Source organism: Squalius cephalus (genome assembly GCF_949319135.1).
Source record: "Squalius cephalus genome assembly, chromosome: 9".
Classification (NCBI taxonomy): domain Eukaryota; kingdom Metazoa; phylum Chordata; class Actinopteri; order Cypriniformes; family Leuciscidae; genus Squalius; species Squalius cephalus.
Genome location: NC_137130.1, coordinates 23,250,867 through 23,272,110, shown reverse-complemented (window position 1 = coordinate 23,272,110; position 21,244 = coordinate 23,250,867). Strand labels below are relative to the sequence as shown.

The 21,244-nt window shown below is 38.4% G+C and overlaps 1 protein-coding gene across 1 annotated transcript in view; it reads left to right on the top strand.

Moving 5' to 3' along the window:
• znf804a (zinc finger protein 804A) overlaps positions 1-12,440 on the top strand; it is a 50,689-nt gene extending 38,249 nt beyond the window's left edge. The window contains exons 2-4 of the mRNA XM_079881618.1: positions 4,580-4,723; positions 7,640-7,770; positions 8,224-12,440. Coding sequence (XP_079737744.1) covers positions 4,580-4,723; positions 7,640-7,770; positions 8,224-11,248 — 3,300 coding nt within the window. The 3' untranslated portion in view covers positions 11,249-12,440. The remainder of the gene's footprint in view (positions 1-4,579; positions 4,724-7,639; positions 7,771-8,223) is intronic.
• The last annotated feature ends 8,804 nt before the right edge of the window (positions 12,441-21,244 follow it).

The following is a 21,244-nucleotide window of genomic DNA, read 5'->3' as shown; positions in this document are numbered from 1 at the left end:
AACAATGTAATTAGATGAACAATGTAAAAGTAACTGTAAAATGGCCACTAGAATTTAAAAAAAGTTCCCCCCACTTATAATGTTAGTCAAGGTTTCTTGCACCCAAGAGCAATAATTTAGTTTTAAAATTAGACTGTTAAAATAATTAGACTGACTCTACTTACAGTACTTTATTGCTGTACTTTTGATATTATATTTATATTGTGTATATAAATGTTAATTATATTAGTATTGATATAATACTATTAATTATAATACATAATTAATAATAACTATTTGAAATATTATTATAGTAGAATAGTATTATTAAGTATATTTGAATAGTGTCCTCTAGTACGATTGACTCTCATCCGTGTATCAGTGTAGTTCATACTTCATCAGTGGTTCTGAATACTGAGTAGGTTTTCTATGTATATTAAATGGGCAATCACATGTTGCTGTGCTCATGACATCATTATTATGATCGGCTCTGATCTATGTGATTTTTCTCAAAGTGTTGCCATTACTGCTGGTTTTTATTAAAGTCTGTAGAGTCTTCACTAGAACTGTCTGAAAATATGCATGAGATTTACAACAGATTTGCCCGTGAGCCATGTGCAAAGTTAATATTTTCTATTTCCTCATAAATTATGCGAGAATCTGTAAAAATGAAATGATCCCTGATGAAATTGCATTTTTGATTTTCTTGACTAGATATTGTTCCAAGGCTTCAGGAAATGTGCATTAATTAATCAACAGGTTGTTTTTAATTAATTTAATTCGAGACAGGGTTTATTTTACTGTTTAATTCATGAATCACATAATGTGATTTTGTGAAGGACCATCTTCATTTTCTCTACTTGCATCAAAAAACACTCCCTCAACCCTTTGCTCAGAAATGGCCCTTTTTCTGTGCCACATAAAAGACATCACTCATAACCCAGGTGTGCTATAAAAAGAGCAATCACAGTCTCTCTGATCACCACTCATGTACCCTCATGTCAATCATATTTTGTCTTTATGTTTCAATAAATTTCTGCGGTGAGGTGGCTCTGTGGTTCCCACTCTTGTGGTTGACCTTGTTAGGCAGTCCCATAAATGCATAAAGAGCCACTTGATCTTCAGCGGTTCATGTTCTCGTGCTTGATGTTCAGTACAAAAGAAGCCATGTTAAGTAGCGCTTCAGATTTTGGAGATGCATTGTGATGCTTCAGAAGTGTGCTATTTATACGAACACCCCCTGTGTGTCAACCCATCACAGGATTTGTTTTAAGTCAGGCAGTAATCCACTGTATGTAAATACCCTTGTCTTTTGATGTTTTAATAGAATGCCAGATTGAAGTCTGCTGCTACAAATATTAAACAAAAGACAGATGTTTAGTTTGCAAAATGTTTCTAAATGTGTCCCGCATTAATTATTCCTGCCTTAGGTTCTTGAGACAATGTTAAAGAGAGAAGCTCTTGTCCATAGGGAGGACATTTTTAGTACACATCCATTGCACCTTAAAATCTACTGATCTGAGGTTGGAGTTTCACTTAGAGCTTATAGGGCATCGGAGTGTGTTTATGCTGATTTTATAATAGTCTGCAATCACTTACACAGGAATCACAATAGCAGACAACAGTGTTTAATGTGCTGGAAAGTTTTGATTGATTGTTGATTTTTGTGGATGGCCTACAGATAATAACAAAGTATAGACTGGTGCTGTGAGACAGAAGTGCCAGTACAAAAACACATTCATAATGTTATAATGCAAGCACCTGGTGGTTTAATAAAGTACTCTATTAGTTTAGTCACAAAAATAATTAATTTTACCCACATATTTATATATTTATTTACACTGTAAAATTTAAGTTGAAATTACTTTCAACTGGCTTAAAAATGAGTGGAATGTAAAAACATGTAGCTGTAGCTAGGAGCTGCAATATGGTTGCTAGGGTGTTCTGGATGGCGGCTTGGGTGTTGCTAGGTGGATGCCAGGGCATTCTGCTTACAAGCACCCTTCCTCCAAAATTCTATAATAGAATTGCAACTGTTGGGTTCAGGAAGTAAAAACTTGTTAAAGCCGTCAGCACTCATTATTTAAGCTTCATTTTTCTAAATATCATGTTTAACAGTGGAATTCCTGGTGAAAAAACATTACCCATGATGCTGTACAGAAAATTACACCAATCAGAGGGTCGAAAAAAGCAATACGCTCCAAAATAGCTCTTTAGCTCCGCCCGCTCCCATGAAGCACTGTGAATGATGAAATCGAGTCGATCTACGCTCTCAAAATACTGACTTGTTTGTATTGTATATATATATGAAGAGTTCAGATGCAAAAGCCTCTAAGTGCCATCTGAAATTTTCTTCTAGAATGATCATTTTTATCAAGCTCGTATATTTAAGTTCAGTAATTTCACTTAAATGACAATTAATAGGTAATTTTCATTGCCATTTAAGTGAAATTACTGAACTTAAATATACGAGCTTGATAAAAATGATCATTCTAGAAGAAAATTTCAGATGGCACTTAGAGGCTTTTGCATCTGAACTCTTCATATATATATATATATATATATAACAAATTGTAATATATATATTCATAATAATATATATTCCAGCGCTGCTGAAAAAGAGGACGGACACTGTTGCGCTCTATTCTAGATATGGTTCTGGCCCCTCCTTCAATGCTAGTGTATGGGATTTTTTTTTTTTTAAATGATGCAATAACTTCAGAAATCTGCATGATTTCAAGTATCAATTATGTCCCTATAAACAGTGGGAGATGCATTATGTGAGGTAATTTAATATTGTTCTAAGTGCTAACTGAGAAACAGTAATAGTGATGTTTGCCTTAGAAAGTACCACTAAAAATCATTAATTTAATAAAACAGAAGGTTTTTTTGTTGTTGTTGCTATGGTCACATGCCCTTGAGAACAACCTCATTCTATTTTGAAATATTGAAAGGAACAGAGAGGTATAGGGGGGTTTCTCAGCTTGACACAAAGTTGTTGTTAAGTGGCTGCTTCCCCCCATGCAGTGATTAGATCTATCTGCTGTGTAAATGAGTTCACAGCTTCACACCACATCACTTGCTTTTGGTGTTGAGTTCTGTTGTTTAATTTCGCTCCCAAACACTTTTAAGTACAAAAAAAGTTGCTAAAGCCAACTTGGATTTTTTTTTTTTTTTGTGTGAAAACTCCCTTGACTCCACGGTTATCTTGAGATCCAGGGGGTTGCTAACAAGTCTATAAAAACAAGAGCGTGCTTCACAACAGTCCAGGTGTTTCACAGGACTTTCCCAGAAGAAGTAACCATTTCCTGATATAGAGCAAGCGATTTTTTTCTAACCTTTCGGGTCTATTGAGCTAAAGAAAATAAGGGTCACTTTCCCTAGCACTTCCAGCTAATCAAGCGATTCAGTTTTCATTACCTGCAAGCTAGCCACTTATTAAGTACAATTACACGGCAATTGTTTCATGCTGTCTCTCAGTGGGAGTGAGTGTGAGGGATGTTATTATTTTTGCATATCACAGACGTGTGTTTAGCGGTAGCGTATTCTCACCTAAGATGAGTGAGAGACAGACTATTTTCACAAGGCATCAGATCATTTGAATAGGCCGGGATTCCCTGTTTCTCAGTCTAATGGGTTTGATGCAGTTGTGAAAAGCTCACGATCATGTCAGTAATAACACCAGACATATGTTTGTCGGCTTTGACTGATGATGACAATCGTATATCATTTATTGGCCATCTCATTCTGGTTGACACGTTTGATAGTTGACTTAATCATCCTTGGCTGATTTACTAGTCCTTCACTGCATGCTGTTTTTCACAGAAATGACAGGTTCACATTCGAGTCGACGATGAGTTTTATGGTAAACTGATTCTAATTAAAATGGAAGTGCTTTTCCTCTTCCCTGTGGTCATTTGGATTGGAGACCTTTTGGGAATAGACTTCTTTTCTTTTTTTCATCTTGTTTTTAAATCTGCAAGTTTCCATACTTCTAGAGCGTTAAAGAAATTAAATTTGAAATACAATCTGCCCCTGGTGAAAGTATTCCCATCTAAAATTTGTTGTAAATCAATATTTAATAAAGAGTATTAAAGAAGAGGAAGAAAATGAGGATGGCATCATGGGAGCTGAGTTCAGTTTTATGAGCATCATTTTCAAAGAAGAGCACCACACATATTCACCCTCTCAAATTATGAATATATATCAACATGACAGCAACATGTGTACTGTGTATATAAATCTGTCTACCAATATCTCTGTGTATATTTGTGAGTTTATTTGACTATATCTGGCAAACAGAGTTTATTGAGGGACAAGAGTATCTCTGTATTAATAGGAAAAATTATCACTTATGACTGTATGTGTACACTAGAAAAATAATTGAAAAGGACATTTCAATTTCTGTTGTGTATTATGGTTTTCCCCATCAATGTTTTTTTTTTTTGTATATTAATATGTTGTTGAGTCATAAGACTAAAAACATCTTAATTCAAGGACCTCATGAAGGACATTCCATTGATTGTCGTTCTAAATTATATGTTTTAAACAAGTTGGAAGCTATTATCCTGATGGATTATTATGTTTACTTTTGCTCCAGGATTATGCTGAGAAGGGGAAAACCTTGGCCAAAGCCCTGGAGGACCTCAAGGCCAACTTCTACTGTCAGCTGTGTGACAAACAGTATTACAAGCATCAAGAGTTTGACAACCACATCAACTCGTATGACCACGCTCACAAGCAGGTAATGTGCCTGTTGTCTGCCCCTTGAGACGTCCACTGATGCAATGCATTGCAATAATAGAGTGTTTTAGAATATGACTACAGATGGATTTTGTAGCACACATGTAAAGCACAAGACAAATGACTTCCCCTTTGACTCAGAGTCAGTAGAGTGGAGGTGGTCTTATGGAGTTTTATTTTAGGAGGCCATAGATCAAAAGCAGGCAGGACAATTGGAAGTCCTCGTGCTTTGTTGTTGTTTTTTCGTGTTGTTTATCCCCTTTTCTCAGGACATTGTTAAACCTCTTTCCCAGCATGCTGCATAAACAAGTTAGTGTGCTAGTTTTGTTGACCTGTTCTTAAGCACTGCAAATTGTTTAAGCCATAAAGCCAACATGCGTGAAGTTTTCCTGAGAATAGCTTAATAGTCTCATCCATATCCAGATCCACTGAGGCATTTGAATATTATACGCGTTTCAATATTATAAGTTAACAAAAGTGCTAGTTTGCAAACAAATCATAGAAAGCAACAAAAACATGTTTGCAGCACTGTTGTGCTTCATTCAGAAGTTAATAGACAAAAAAAAAAACGTTCAAAAAGTTTTACGGTTAATGATGGATGGATGGATGGATGGATGGATGGATGGATGGATGGATGGATAGATAGATCACTCCATTTCCTACAATGCATTGCATTGTTGAATTTGTTTAAATTGTAATTGAATTCTTCAATTCTGAGAAATTCTGCAGCAAACAAACATATCATAACTTCAATGCAGTTTCACACTCAGTGTATGTTGATTTAAGAACCGCCAGCATCCAAAAATAGCAGTATAACCTTTAATAGCAAGTTAAAGCTTTAATTCCACCACTTGTCCTGCTGTTTGATATCGACCCTGACCCCTGTGCTCTGACTCAATCAGAAACTAAATGCATGGAGTCTCTGGGGCCTGCTGCGCTGTCAATAACAGAGCTCACTGAACTATTGACTGAACACCATCTTTGCCACCCTCCACCCATGACCTTGCTATTGAACACTGCAAAAGGAGTGAAATTAATGGATTATAAAGGAAAAAGCCACTCCCCCTCACTCTTTGATATGGGTGCTACACTTGCTAGATTGTGTCATTCAGATGTGTCCGTCGCATGGCCTCCTGTCTGCAGAGTTCCATCTATTCTACATCACCAGCACATCCTACCATTTACCTCATCAATGAATGAGGTTGATGGATGAATAGCACAATTTCCCAACAACCCTCTGAGGCTGGCAGAGCATGTCTGCTGAGAATATAATGGAGTATGGGAGACTCACTGACCCACAGGAAGCCTAGAGCTACAGAAAAGCCTGGTGTTCCTGTCGGTGTGTGAATTATCACTGCCAAGCCTTCACTGTCAGCCTTTGACTGGTCTCAATGTTGCCTTTAATTAAGAATGCATGTCCGGTCAAAAAATTACTGTGTTAAAATTTTCATTCATTCTCAAGTGACCTGTCAGTCATGTCTGCCCCCATTGTACATGAAAGGATTTCACAGGGTATTTGCAGTACAGCTCTCTCAAATCAGTCGTGTATCCTACTATAAATGATGTAACCACATCCAGTCATGTGAAATACAGGCTACATGCATTAATGGCTCATTCCAGAGCTTCTCTCGCCAAATATATTAAGAGTCAATAAAGAACAGCTCCTCCAAGCAATGCACCTGAGAGTCAAATAAATATAGCCCACGCCAACCTGTTTGCTATTTTCTGCAAGAATGGCTGACAGTGAACCAGCGCAGCGGATCAGGCCTGAGTTTGCCCATACTGTGCCAGCAGAGAGTGACAAGATAGGTGCTGAAAGATAGAGGGCAGGTGCACAAAGAGACCCTATCCTGATGGGATCAAACTAGTTACCCTGATGTGCCCACTCCACACTGAGCAGCCCTTTAACATGACAAAATGATATCTGATGTGACCGCCTCGCATTCCCCTGACTATGAGCCCCAGCCATGGTAAATGCAATCACTGAAGCCTTCTCAAATAGGAGAGGTTACAGCGCCACTGAACTGTGTATAACTGTGCAACCTGAGTGGAATGCGTAATGTTGGGCCAGATGACTCTACTTGGCTGCCTGGAGAAACCATCGTTGTTTTTACTCTCAGCTATCGCTAGCACGGAATCTAACTTGCCCAAGTACAACACATAGTCCGTCCTGCAACAAAAATTATTTTCAAAAGGGCTTGTCATCTGTCTTAAAGCTAAGCATCAACTATTAATGGATAATTGAAAGAAAGCTTTCAGGATTAATTGGATGTGATAACTGTTCTAGAGCTGGTTGTTGCTTGGAGACATCTAGTGCTTTCAAAAGGAGTGTAGTCTTTAAACACCCATAAATATCATATCCTTGTGAATTATTAATGAAAGTTAATTTAGATTATCTAACAGACCAAAGGGAGTGTACACTGCATGTACAGACATAATCCTAATCGATACATCTCACTGCCTGAGATGCATATACGGCCTTAGCATCAGACCCTCGTGGCAGCTTCCATCAATCTTGCATTCAAAGCACAAAGCCTTTCAGACCTGGAAACAAATGCAAATTAGCACCACTGGGTTTTATCTAAAATAAATAGGACAATTTCATGGAGTTTAGCAACCTCATCCTCAGCTTCTTTTTATTTGCACAGAAAATGGATTTGATGAAACATAACATTGGTGTGCAAACACCTTAATTACCTTCCTTCTCTCTTGAAGAGATTTTTAATCTTTTTTGTTGTGTATCCCTCAATGTGTGATACACAGCGATAACCCAGTCTTCATAATGAAAGGTTGTTAAAGCATGGAAAAAAGATTCATGGTCTCAAAGAGGATTAATATTTAAATAGCTTTTGTTGCTTTGACGTAGTTGACATACTAAGATAGGTGAATGAATGAGAGATTCTTTGTCCCCCCTCAGAGGCTGAAGGAACTGAAGCAGAGAGAGTTTGCCCGCAACGTGGCCTCCAAATCGAGGAAGGATGAGAGGAAACAGGAGAGAGCTCTCAGACGCCTACATGAGCTTGCTGAACAACGCAGAGAGGTGCAATGGTGGGGGACGTTTTGTTAAATTGTTATTTTCATATTTATATACAATGTGCAAGTGTATACATATATAGAATGGGGTCTAAAAGTCAAGAAAATCTGCTCTTTTTCTTCTGAAACATTCTTTTAAACATGAAAATAAAGATAATAATATTTAAAAGTTAAATAAAGATGGAAAGATTCTGCACTATTTAAGTCACTGATCAAGCAAGCCCTTTTTCACATTGCTAATGTTCACTTATTTGTATAAAATGTCAGATGTTCTTGCTTCCATTGAAGCACATGAAGCACAAGATTTGATTCTGAAGTCATTTTGGATACCATGGCACAATCATCTTGTTTCCCTGTGGAGTCCAATCCTCATTATCATCCCCTTTTTTGGTTAGTTAAAAGTGTAAATGAACCTGGCACATGCATTTCATGATTTTGTCTTTCTTTTATTCCTCTTTTCTGATGCAGTGCCCCAGGAAGTGGTCCTATGTTTAAGTCTACTACTGTGGCAGTGGAGGGTTCTTTCAGGGAGTCCTGCTGTGATGATGCCCAAGAAGAGAACCACAGCTGTGCGGCTCAAGATTCAGGGGGTCAGATCCATTCCAGCAGTTGTGGCTTAGCTAGTAAGCAGCCATTGTGGCCTTACAATGGCAGGGCCAAAAAGCAAACTTTCAGACGCAAAATTGCATTCTCTTTTTCCTTTCCAAAGAAAGCGTCTGTTAAGCTTGAGTCATCAGCGGCGGTTTTCTGTGAGAGTATAGAGGAGGGATCGATGGAGCGGAGCCGTAGACAAAGACTCAGAGCACCCCCTGTCGAGCTTGACCTCCCCAGCTCCCCCATGAAGGAAAAAGTACTAAATTGTGAGGAGGCAATTTACAGCACTGGCACACAGCAGGGCAAGCACTTCCAAGAAAGTGACAGCACCGGAAGTCAGGGGTCATCAGATATCCCTGTGGCGAGGGAGAACCCCTCGTCAACGGCCTCAGATTTGTGTGCTTTGCTCGTTTACTCAGAGGATGTGCCCAGTCCTGCCGTGTCCCTCATAAACACTTCCCCCTTTCGTTTAAACAGTGCTGATATTGTTCTTGACTCTGAGGACTCTGTTGAGAGCCTGAAAAGCAGCATTGCTGAAAGTAAACCTGATACCTCTGAGGATGTGACAGTAGAGGAGAACAGCATTACAGAGGAGGGGCACTCAACCATCATTGAGCCTCCGGAAAAGACTTTCTCAGATATGTCACCTAAGAACGATTCTGCTCAAAAACAAGAACAAGCGGAGGATGCAACTGCAAAGACACCTTCCCCTTTCACAAAACCCAGCCAGCCTTTTTTCTCTGTCCTAAGCAGAGATGGTAACACCATCTTCCAGTGGCCCTCCGAGATGGTGACCTTCACAAGGACAGAGCCATCCCTGTCTTTCAGTTGCAACCCCCTCCATTTTGACTTCAAGAGGTCACGGATTAGAAGGTCTGCTGATACTCAGGAGATGACTGAGCTCAAAACTGATGAGGAATTATCTGTCTGCTCAGGTTTCAAATCCTGCCACTCTGACAAGCACATTGAGGAATCCACAGCCAGCCATAGAAACAGTCCCAGCGAAGGACCTGAAGGCAAGGTCAGAAAGTGTTATCAGTTTTCAAGTGACACAGAGAGTTGTGTCAGGCTGAAAACACATGACAGGTGTAGACATTCCAAAGATTGGATTCATGCAAGTAAGAGGGCTGAAAAGAAATTGCGGACCAGGGATCGACGTCATTACAGAAGCCACTGCAAAAGGAAGCGAAGGAGGCGGAAGAGGAGGAGAGACAGATACCGGGAAACAGAGAGCAATATGGTGAAATCTAAGAAATTCCACAGACGACCTGAGTGTGTGGAAGGACTTGATAGCCAATTTAGAGGCACCACTTCACAGCAAGTGCATCCATTAGAGAAGTCAAAGCAATCAGCTCAAAATCAGACTGAGGACAGCAGCACAGCTCCCGTAGTTGAGGAAGGGGTGGGAGGCATGAGGCAGGAGGCAACAGCCGATGAAAACGGCTCAGCATGCTGCATCATTCTCTCTGATGAGTTCTGTGCTGATGGTGAAAAGGTGCTTAGGAACAGCAGGGAAAAGCCTGACAATCCAACTGCAGGGGAGCTGACGACCATTGGACAGTGTTCTCGCAGCCAGGGCGTATCTCACTCTCAGAGATCCAGTGCAGCCGAAGGGTGCCGAGAGGAGACACCTTCATCACCAGAGACTAACAGCGATGGACCATGTGAAGGACAAATTTCTAAAAGACGGCGAACAGATTCTCTAAGTGATGTAGATGAGTCTGACGACTCCTATCAGTCACCGGCAGAGATTTCTGATGGGTGCTCAGAACTTACCTGTTGTAAGCATGGGATTATGAGGAAAAGAAAGAGGCGGTCACATGTCCAAGATCAAACTCCATGCCTTGCAAATGAATGTACCGCTGTTAAAAACAGTGTTCTGGAAGAAAAGGACAACGCTGTGGAGGAGTCAAGCCTGAAATGCCTTGTTTTAAAAGGCGTGTGTGACAGCTCGAATGGGTCAGACCAAATCTCATGCAGTATTGATGATGTAGAGAGCAGTGCGGTTGGTCCTCAGACATTTACTTCCATTAGCAGTGCCCTGGGTCATACTGTGGTGGAGAGCAGTGACTGGCAACGGAGCGCCTCCTCTCAGATCAATGCTTCATGCACCAAGGGCAGTCTAACTCTACTAGAGACAGATTCAAAGCTCTCAGAAGAGCCAACAAAGGAGAATAGTAATATCCTTAGTAGCGAGTCTAAGGCAGCACAAACGCACTTAAAGAACTGTAACAAGTATTCAGCGGCTGCTCAGGCCTGCCTGCTCGATGTGAGAGAGTTAGCCCTGCAGAGGACTGAAAAAGCTACTCACGACAAATCATGTCAGCACAGCATTCAAACCCCGCCGCAGAGATTTCACCTAGGCATTCAGGCTGAGGAGAAGTTGAGCAGGGAGTGCTTCCACACCACCAGCAGCCTGTTCCAACCATCTGCATCTTTTCAGGCCCCCTCAGAAAGCATGGAGAGACACTGTCTCCTGCAGATCCAGAGTCATGGACAGGTGCTACACCAGCAGATGTTCCCCACCAAGCTCAAATCTGTCCTGTCCAGGCCTCATATGCCCATGTCATCTGCTGTCCTTCATCCAGTTCACCTGCCATCCTCCTTGCCTTCTGGCTCCATCACAATACGGCACACCATACTACAGCACCACACCGCTTTCCTGCCCCCACAACCCCCTATTTACCCCCAGGTAGTGCCTGTTTCTCGACTCCCCCTGGGGCCAGAGATCTGTCGGCCCACTGCACCTCCCTTCGTGACCCCTCAGCAGGTATCGGTAGTGGCACCCCCTAGTATTCACCCAATGACTGTGACGTTTCATGCCCTGCCACGACCTGCCATGTTTCCGCCCATGTTGCCCCCTCATCACGCTGTCATTCCCCTTCAGCCTCTCTTCTAGCTGTGTGTAATAAAATGTATTTTGTACTGCAGCAGCGAGAGAAACATCTGCAGCACTGCTCCCTTAGTAAGAATTTTGAGATAGGAAGTTTTCCTTGGGTAACATACAAAAGAGTAGTCTTTGCAGTTTGGGAAGGATGCTGTTTCTGTGCCATGTTGTCAGTAGAGATTCTTGCAGACACTGTTATTAGGAAATATATAACTCACCTACCTGATTTATTACGATTTGTTGTTAAGAAGATTTTAACAGATTTTAATCATCTCAAAGGCCATCGTTTTTTTGGATCAAGAGCAGCATGATCATTCGGAACACAGTTTAGGTGCACATCTTTGTAGAAATAAATTATAAAATATTATAAATACATATGTGCGCTTTAGTCTATATACACAAAGATAATAACAAAATACTGTTATAATAATAATATATACAATAACAATAGAATATATGATGGTTGCATCCAGTATATGTAGTGAAATGAAAACAGGAAGTCCTAAAGGGTCAAAGTGTTATTATGTGCAGTTTACAGAGCTCCATAGTAAACCTGCAGAGAATTGATGTAACACAGACATTCTTCATATGTAACAGCATTTCAAATAAATCACACTGGCACTAGTGTATGAGAATAATTACTACTTTAAATATAATGCTGCTGTACCTGTCAAAGGCTAGCGGAATGCAGCAAAATAGCGCTATGCACCATGTGCTACGACAGCATTGTGTTGAACACATACATAATGCTCATTTTTATGAGTAGTTTTTATGCAAATCAAAATGCCCATTGCATGTAATGGGGAAACTGAATGTCCCTGTCGAAGCTGAACTGATACGGGCAAATTATATTTCTTATTTAGCTAATTATGATCAACCTCAGTGCAGTGAATAAACAAACAAACAGACTTATGGTTAAGTTCAGACTACAGAATGTGTTATGTGTGGTTTAATATGTACTTCAAATTGTAGATCTTACATGCTGTTGCCTAAAATATTTGAAAAGAAGCACAAAAATTACCAAGTGCAAATCCATATATGGGTGTTTCCTGTATCCCTCATATTGTAACCTGCTTGGATTAGGAGAACATAGACTAGATCTATCTGTAGAACATGGAGTACCCTGCCCTGTAGCAGTTATTGAAGGATTTTTATTATTCTTAGCATATCTTTTTTTTCCAGTGTGTAAATCTGATTGGTTTACATATCCAAAAACGACCAAATGGCCTGCCTTGTGGAGCTAAAGTTAACATTAACAGTTATTCAAAGTAAGCATATACAACTAAGGCAATTCCCCTTCTCAATTCATTAATATTATTGGTTTGATTTACATATTTCATGTAAAATTAAAATTTTAAAAATTACAAGCCTTGGTGATAAAATTCTGGTAATATGATTAATTCTAACAAATATTTAACTGAACTTTATTGAAATCCTGCTTCAGGGTAACTTCAAAACAGAAGTGTGGTTTTGTTAGCAAAGCATTCAATTTCTCCTGCTTGCATCAGATGAAAGAAGAGACTAAACTCAAGAGAAGGATTCATTTACTTATTTAAAATACTAACTTCTAAGACACTTGAATCCAAAAGCAAGTCAAGTTAGCTAGTGAAGAACAGTTAAAATTATGTGTCTTTGAATTCTCACAATCCTTTCATTTTCAAAGGAGATATGTTGAACTGGAATTAATGACTTAGTTTTGTGGATTTTGCAAATAGCCATATGGAAAGTAGACTGTACTTAATTATTGATAATTATGCTCAACCATATGTTTTTTTATTTATTTATTTATTTTTTTATTAGATATCTTTTTATTTAAAACAGAAAAATTAATAAATAAAAGGCTATACAGCTCCACAATAATATTTCACCACTTCTAGTGAACAGGACTCAACATTATTTCAAATTAATCAATAATGACAACATTAATAAATATTAACAGGTAATAGCTGTATTCAATGCCTAATGAATAAATATTAATAATGAATCTGTTAATGTGAAGTAGACGGATTCTATTAGAAATGTAACAGTGGAGAAATTTAAGCAAAGCTGCAGTCTATTTAGTTTTTTCTGGATATCCTAAAATCATGTAATTCCATTACTTAATATTGAAATTTGCATTGAAATGAGGTGGTATATGAAAATAAAAAGTGGTGTAGAGAAAGAGAGAGACTGGTGTTTTTGTAACATCTGTTCAACAAAGCCCTGAATACCACCAGATTGCTCCTTCTTAATTCACGCTGATTCTTAAACCCTAAACACATAGGAAATTGTGTAAATGCACAATGTTAATGTTTTTTTTCCCCGCAGTAAAAAAAAAAAACATGCTTTGGAAAATTGTATATGCTGTAAATCAGTACTATTTATAAATCATGTAATATGTAATGTACATGTACATATGTTTTATGTTTTTATTGTGCCAGGTACCCTGTATGTATGAATTATTTAGATAAGATAAAAACAACTATGTTTTTTACGCCACTTTGCCAACTGAATGATGCTAAAGTACTATGTAATAAAACAAAGAAACGAGCGCTTGCTTTCATGTGTGTCCATTTAAAATGTGTTTTTGGGTTCACCACGCACTCAGGTGAAATAAGTCCACAGTATATGACTACAAACACACTGGAAATGCATGCTTTTTGAAGCCGGGGAAAATCCAGGGTTTTTGTCACTGCTAGGAAAGAACTGTTGAATATTTCATCTTAAGGTCTTGCACAAGCGATGCAGAGGTTATTGAGTGAGACAGCCGTGGTCATTTTCTAGCAACTTTGAGGCAGTGTTAGACCATCGGAAGCTTGAGCTTCTAGTACGCGAGGCTTAAAATTCACACTCCAGTCGGCAGCTTCCTGCAGCAGCTCTCTGAGAGAGTGACATCATTATGCAGAATTATTCTGCCATCCTGTATGAGACTGATTAGCTCAGATGTTCCGCTGTTATTTCCCCTCCAGTCCCTGAATCACATCTCTCCAAGGCTCCACTGTTGTTAGACAGCATTACCTTCTTTCTGCTCGGCAGCAATCGCGGGCTCTCTGAGCCATTTTGTGTGCCGACCTTTTTCACTCAAAACAGCACTCGGTAGATTTCCTCATACTTTGTGACTCATAGGCCCAGTCACAGCACTCCCTTGTGCCATTTTGTTTCCCTGGAACGGATGCAAATGATTCCTTCACCCGCTACCTCTATCCCACAGAGCTAAAACATGGTCTTCCTGCTGTCTACACTACTGTTTAAGCACCTCTCCCTGAGCCTGGACGACCCGGAATGATCGTGTACTTGTGAGAAATAAGCTTAACAACTAACGTCCATACTTATTTCCTTTTTGCATACATTGACATGCAGCATTTGCATAAAGCCTTTGTTATATAAAAGCACCAAATTGCAACATTTTGCTATCTAAAACGTTGTTTTTCCTCAGAGCGTATCTTGCCTGCAGACTTATGGACCATCTCTTTACAAACACCCACGTACAACACTGCCTCTCACAGCCAGGGATAAACAAATGCCTGGCTACCCTCAGACAAAAGCATTCTCTGCAATCTGAGCATTGTACCGGTCTAATCATGATTTTGTATTCATCAGAATCAGAGCATTATCGTAGTCATCTTGTTTGTATGTTGATCAGAGTCTCACGTTCAGAGGATGGATCCTACATTGGGGATGCAATTAAGAATCTAGGCGTCTCATTTGTGTCGTCTCTTTATCCTTTTTGTTTGTTGCCTTTCTTTTTATTTTCCTCACAAGGTCAAGGAAATACACAAGAGAGTGATGCAGGAAACTGCAAAACACACAGACTCACGCAGGACTTTTAAATAATGTTTAATTAACGCTCCCATTCTCTTAGAGCAGGTTTTTATTACTAAACGAAGATGAGCTCCTGGATAATTTTACCCTCATTATTATAGAATGAAACAATAGTCTGTGTGGCTCTGAATGGCAAGAGAAGCATCTGAATTAGGGCCTAAACTATTAAATCTGGCTTCAGTTTTTATTAGACACCGTCTGTGGTGTGTATTAAAGTCTGACCTCAAGTGAAGCTCTTTGTAGTTTTTCTTCATAGGGACTGCCTGGGACTCTTTAAGTGCTCGTGTTACAGCGAATCCCACAGTAAGTCAAATAAATTGTCAAGAAAGTTATTGCTAACCTCAATAAGAGCCGATTCGACAGTAGCAAGCTTACAAATTTCATTGCCTGAAGTCTCTGCATGAAAAATTAATTGCGTATAAAGAAATGTCAAATACTATAAACATCTAAACACATTCAAGAATCATGGTTCTAGGCTAATGAATATGAAACCAATAAGCCATGACAGGCCAATCATTTTATCAGGGTTAAAACATGTTCTTAGACAGAGCATGAACTGGATTGCCTATTACCCATTTACCCATGTAAAATCACTGACTTATGTTCAGTAAAGACTTACATTTATGATTAGTAATTACTGGAATAAACAATTCTTCCACCATATAGTTGATTGTAACAGTAGGTGGTTCCCAACTTTGCACAGTAATATAGAGCACTGAACATAAAACACAGAACGCAGAATATACAGTAGATTATATAGAATAAATGTACAGTAGGCTATATAAATATTAGATTTGGTAAGGTCTTTGATAACATGAGATATGTAAAAATGTTTTCTGAGTCAGAATTTAGCTAACTATTAGTTTTACTATATTAGTTAACTATCAATTTTATAATTTGTCACGCAGCAAAAAATAAATGAATAAAATGCACTGGATATCATATTGCCTGCATGTCATTCTCATAAAAATGTGCATATAGACCATGACTCTAAATGCTTTTGCAATTTATTTGAAGTCGGTGTATAATTGTTTGATGTGTGATCAGATCAGCAGGTTTTGAAGTGAATCTTTTGCAGCTTGTATGATTTGTTACAGAGACACACATATTCATGCTTTCTTCAGTTTGAATTGGTTTTAACTTCAAATAAGTTGCCTTTTCCGAATCCCTTTTCTATATGACCTTATTTTTATGTAAACTTACATCTAAACCATTTATGAAGTACATTACACAGGTGTGTGTGGTATACTGTATATTCTACATCTGCTATCATTGTCCTTTGACCAGTGTGATCTTTGGCCCACTGGCACACGAAAAACCCTGCAGCCCCCCTGTGATGCTGAAGAACCTCAGATGATGTGCATTATCCAGGTATCATCTGCCTACTGTATACTGCACATAGCAGGGAAATGTACAGTATTGCGCTGTTTCAGTCACTTCAGAGAGCTGTGGACATTTCCCCTGCGATGGGAAGGAGGTCACAGGATGTTAACAATCTGAATGGTTTGTGATGGCAATGAATTGCCTAGCTGCTCTCATGACACAGGCTATCTTCATACTGGCCCCGATGACTGTCCCCTTAGACATTTTATTGATCCTGCTGTCACTGATCTAAACCCACTGCACTGGTACTGAGATGATTTCTGTCAAAATAGGGGTCAGAGGCTTGCAATTTCACTAAGCTTTTCAATAGAGAGGCCTGAACCTAAGATGACAATATTATATTGCATATATATATATATATAACTGACCCCAACAATGTATAATCTAGTCATTTTTATATCATTAGTTTAAGTCTAAAGATATTTTCTTTCAGGTGTTTACATTGTATTTTTAATGTTCTATGCATTTATTTAAAAACAAATTATCATTAGGAATGTAGATTGTTATATGCTCAGCCCAGATATAACATTTGTGTTATCATTCATTCATCTACCGGTAAATCATGTAGCAGTGCCTTTTAGATAGTTTGATGGATTTTTTAAATGTTTCATATTTACATTAATACTGTCAAATGTTAATGTCTGTAAAAATGTCACTGTATCAAATATGCATAGACATCTTCTCATTGAGTGAAGCAGTTTAATAACAGAGTCAAAGGTTTCCTCAGAGACAAATTGAATTGCTATTAAAAACGGTCATCTAAATTGCATAGTTGGACTTTAAAGGGTCATGAAACCCCCCCTCTTTCAGCTCAAGTCTAGCTCACAATCGTTTTGAAAAATGCAACTTAAATGGGCGTGGTGGCTGTGAGGAGGGGAGTGGGTGTGGTATGGCACGGCAGGGAAGAGGGGAGGGGGGAAACTTTGTCCTTTCAAAAGTAACTGAATGCCCTGCTACATTAGCCCACTACAGCCTAATCTGTTTATTTGTTTATATACACAGTAATACATTTTCCACTTAAACCCACATAATAAAGAGGACAGTGACATAGAAATTTGCACAAATTAAGCATACGTTCCATACAATTGAGGTATTATCGAAATATCTACATTTTAATAATGAGTGATTAACTTATTTAACAAAAGGCAAGTACAACGGTCAGGGTTACATTTTAGACACACACACACACACACACACACACACACACACACACACACCTCTGAAGCGATAGTTAAAAAATCATACATTGTGATTTCTGGAATTTTTTTTTTAGATTATGTCTCTCACAGTGGACATGCACCTACGATGACAATTTCAGACCCCTCCATGATTTCTAAGTGGGAGAACTTGCAAAATAGCAGGGTGTTCAAATACTTATTTTCCTCACTGTACTTTATGGAATAAATACCAAGCAAACGATCACCTGCCCTCTGAGTCTTTCAGGTAGAACTTCCTCTTCCTATGCACAAGGAAAAATTTTCAGATCACCGACAATTTACGCAATTAAGGTAATTTAAGTTTTTCACTTTAATAACCTTATGTCACTTGGTATTGGTCCTAACAGTACTTTAGGCTATCTTTAATTAAATGCCAAAACATTTCCCAACTGTGGAGGAAAATATGCGAGCATTCTTAAAATAGTGTTGCCTAAAGTAATATGCTTCATTTACAAATGTGCCATTGACTGGATTTGGCAGTAACTCTTAAGAATGTTCAAGGGCTGTTAAACAGCATTTTTCTCTGGCTGAAATCATGTAGCATAATTTTGCAAAATTTGAAGGCTTTAAAAATACAGTCACGTTAACCCCACTGAGGGTTTATGTAATATTAGAAAATACAAATAAAAGAATAACACGTGGTAGATATGGGCACATGGTAACTCAAAAACTGCAGCTATATTTTCTTGACAAAGCTACCAAAAATAACTGTATATAAGGATAATTACTTAAACGGCAATTATACCAATGTGATGTTCTGTCATGTGAAATTCTCATAATTAAGAGTAAATAAGTGCAGAAGATATCTGACAGTTACTTGACTTTGTAGTGAAATTGCAGCTTAAGATAGAATGCACTGCTTTTGTATTTAAAAAAAGCATCATGCAAGCAAAGTGAAAACCACTGTTGCCTTGGTGAAGTGGGAGTCAAACAGCCATGTAAAACGAGCCACTGTGAATAACATGCTATGCTCTTTCAGAGAACCACTACATGCAAATTTCTCCCCAGTATTTTTCCCATCATGCTCTAGCCATGCCAGAACAGAATGCCTCTGCTTCACAAAAAAAAAAATTATTTAATTAACCTTCGCTCTCGCAGCTGTGACGCAAAAATAAATAAATAAATAAAACAGCTTCTCAATGCTTCAATGTATTCACTCAGTTGACCAGGATCAAGCGTTGTTCACCACTGTATGATGAGGGAAAGGGCAAGAGGTAGCTATTAACTGGGGATTGGCTGTTATCTCCTTCCCCTGCAAAACAGGCTCAGCCAGAATGGAAGTGGCTGAATGCGTGTGTCATAAACGCAGGCTCAGAGAGGACTGAATATGCTTAATGTCCTCTAATAGGGCCAATTCAACATAATGGAGGCATTCCTACGGATTGACAGCAATTTTCTTTATTGTCTTATATGGGAAATAGGCTCTCGCTGCCTGTAAATCATGTATTATATTATGATGAAAATCACAAGCACCACATCAAGTGAAATTCAAATAGACTGCAAACAAGGGCATCATGCATCATGTTGGCAGTCCTGCCTAGACAAGAAAAAACAACAACAACAATATAATAATCGTAATGTAAGCGCAAATGTATGATCACATTGGTGAAATTTCACTGGTTCTCAAACCAGTTTGAATATGAACAAAATCTGCATAGGGAACTCCCAATCTCGCAGATTCCTATTGAAAGTCCTGTCGAAATTTTGCGGGCAAAAAGGTCATTGTCTATATTGTCTGTGGTGTAGCAATATATGAAACACAGCTCACACAGAAGTCCCCTTCAAACCAAGCAGCTTTTTTGTGACAAACTTTAGCATGTTGCAAAATGCCGCTTAGTTTTGTTTTTTGCGCGAAATAAGTATTCTCGTCGCTTGATAAACTTAAGGTTGAGCCACTGTAGTCACTTGGACTATTTTAACAATGTCTTTACTAACTTTTCTGGGCTGGCAGATATCAATTACCTAGCAGCCTATGGAGGAGTGATCAGCTCTCAGATTTCATCAAAAATATCTTAATTTGTGTTCCGAAGATGAACAAAAGTCTTACAGGGTTGTAACAACATGAGGGTAATTACTGTCAGTAATTACTGACAGAATTTTCATTTCTGGGTGAACTAACTATAGTGGACCAGTAGTGCACAACACAACAAAATTTAAAAAGCAAATATAAGTTCACAACACAACGAAATTAATCCACAACACAACGGAAATGAGCCACAACACAACGGAAATGAGCCACAACACAACGGAAATGGTCCCGACCACTAGAGGGCTCTCAGAGAACAATAAAGTTATAGTTTTCCTTGCCATTGTTCTATAAAGTCGGCAGTCTTAATTTAATATATCAATACCACAATTAGTTTTTACAGTATGTAACCATTGTATATCGACATAAAATATACTTCAAAATCACCTACATGAATTATAGTTGCGTATTTATAATGGAGAATGCTTTGACGCGCTACCACAGCGCATCCCTAAGGGAATGTCTGGCAATTCCGCCAAGTGATTAAAACGTATAATTTATTATAATATAATTTGATAAATAAAAATAAATACCATTTGGTGAATTGCAAAATGACAGGAAGGTATGGCACAATTTCACCTGTAATAAGTCAGTCTGGTCTACCACAAGCTTTGGGACATGAAAAAAAAAAAAAAAAAAAAAAAAAACCAGAAGGCATTACAGAAGGCCTAATGTTTATATAAAAAACAAATTGTGTACTGTGCATATAGGGAGCTATTGGCACAATTTCACCTGTTGTAAGTCAGTCAGTCAGTTAATAGGAACTACAACATTTGAAACATGATAAAAGAAAAAAAAAAACCTTTCATTGTATTACAGAAATTTCCTAAAAAAAAATAACTGTTTACTGTAATGAGGTATTGAAAAAAAAATCAGCTGTAGTAAGTCAGTATACTTCCAATACAATCAAGCTCTGGATTTGGAACTTGTCTGTTTTTGAATGTTAAAACAAGTAATTTTAATTTATACAAATTATACGTTTTAACAACTTGAAAGAATTGGCGGACGTTCCCTTAGGGATCATGCGCTGGTAGCGCATCAAAGCATTATAGAGTATAGTAGAGTAATAGAGTATAAATATGCTGCTATAATGCAGGTGATTTTGAATGAATAAATGTTGACATACAATGGTTAGCTACATACTGTTGAAACTAATAGTGGTGTTGTTAAATTTTTTACACTCAGTGGCATGGAAAACTAACTTTACTGCGCTCCGAGAGCCCTCTAGTGGTCGGGAGCATTTCCGTTGTGTTTCGGCTTTATTTCGTTGTGTTGTACATTTTCCGTTGTGTTGTGGCTTATTTCCGTTGTGTTGTACATTTTTCCGTTGGGTTGTGGCTTATTTTCGTTGTGTTGTACACTTTCTCTCGTGTTGTGGCTCATTTCCGTTGTGTTGTGGATTCATTTCGTTGTGTTGTGAACTTATGTTTGCTTTTTAAATGTTGTTATGTTGTGCACTACTGGGACACCGTAACTAACTCTTTAAATATCAAAGATACAATAAATTGGCACCAACTATCTCTGAGTGGCTCACATGGGGCCCTTTTAGTTTAAACAGGAGTGATGCTTTTGACTGCAAAT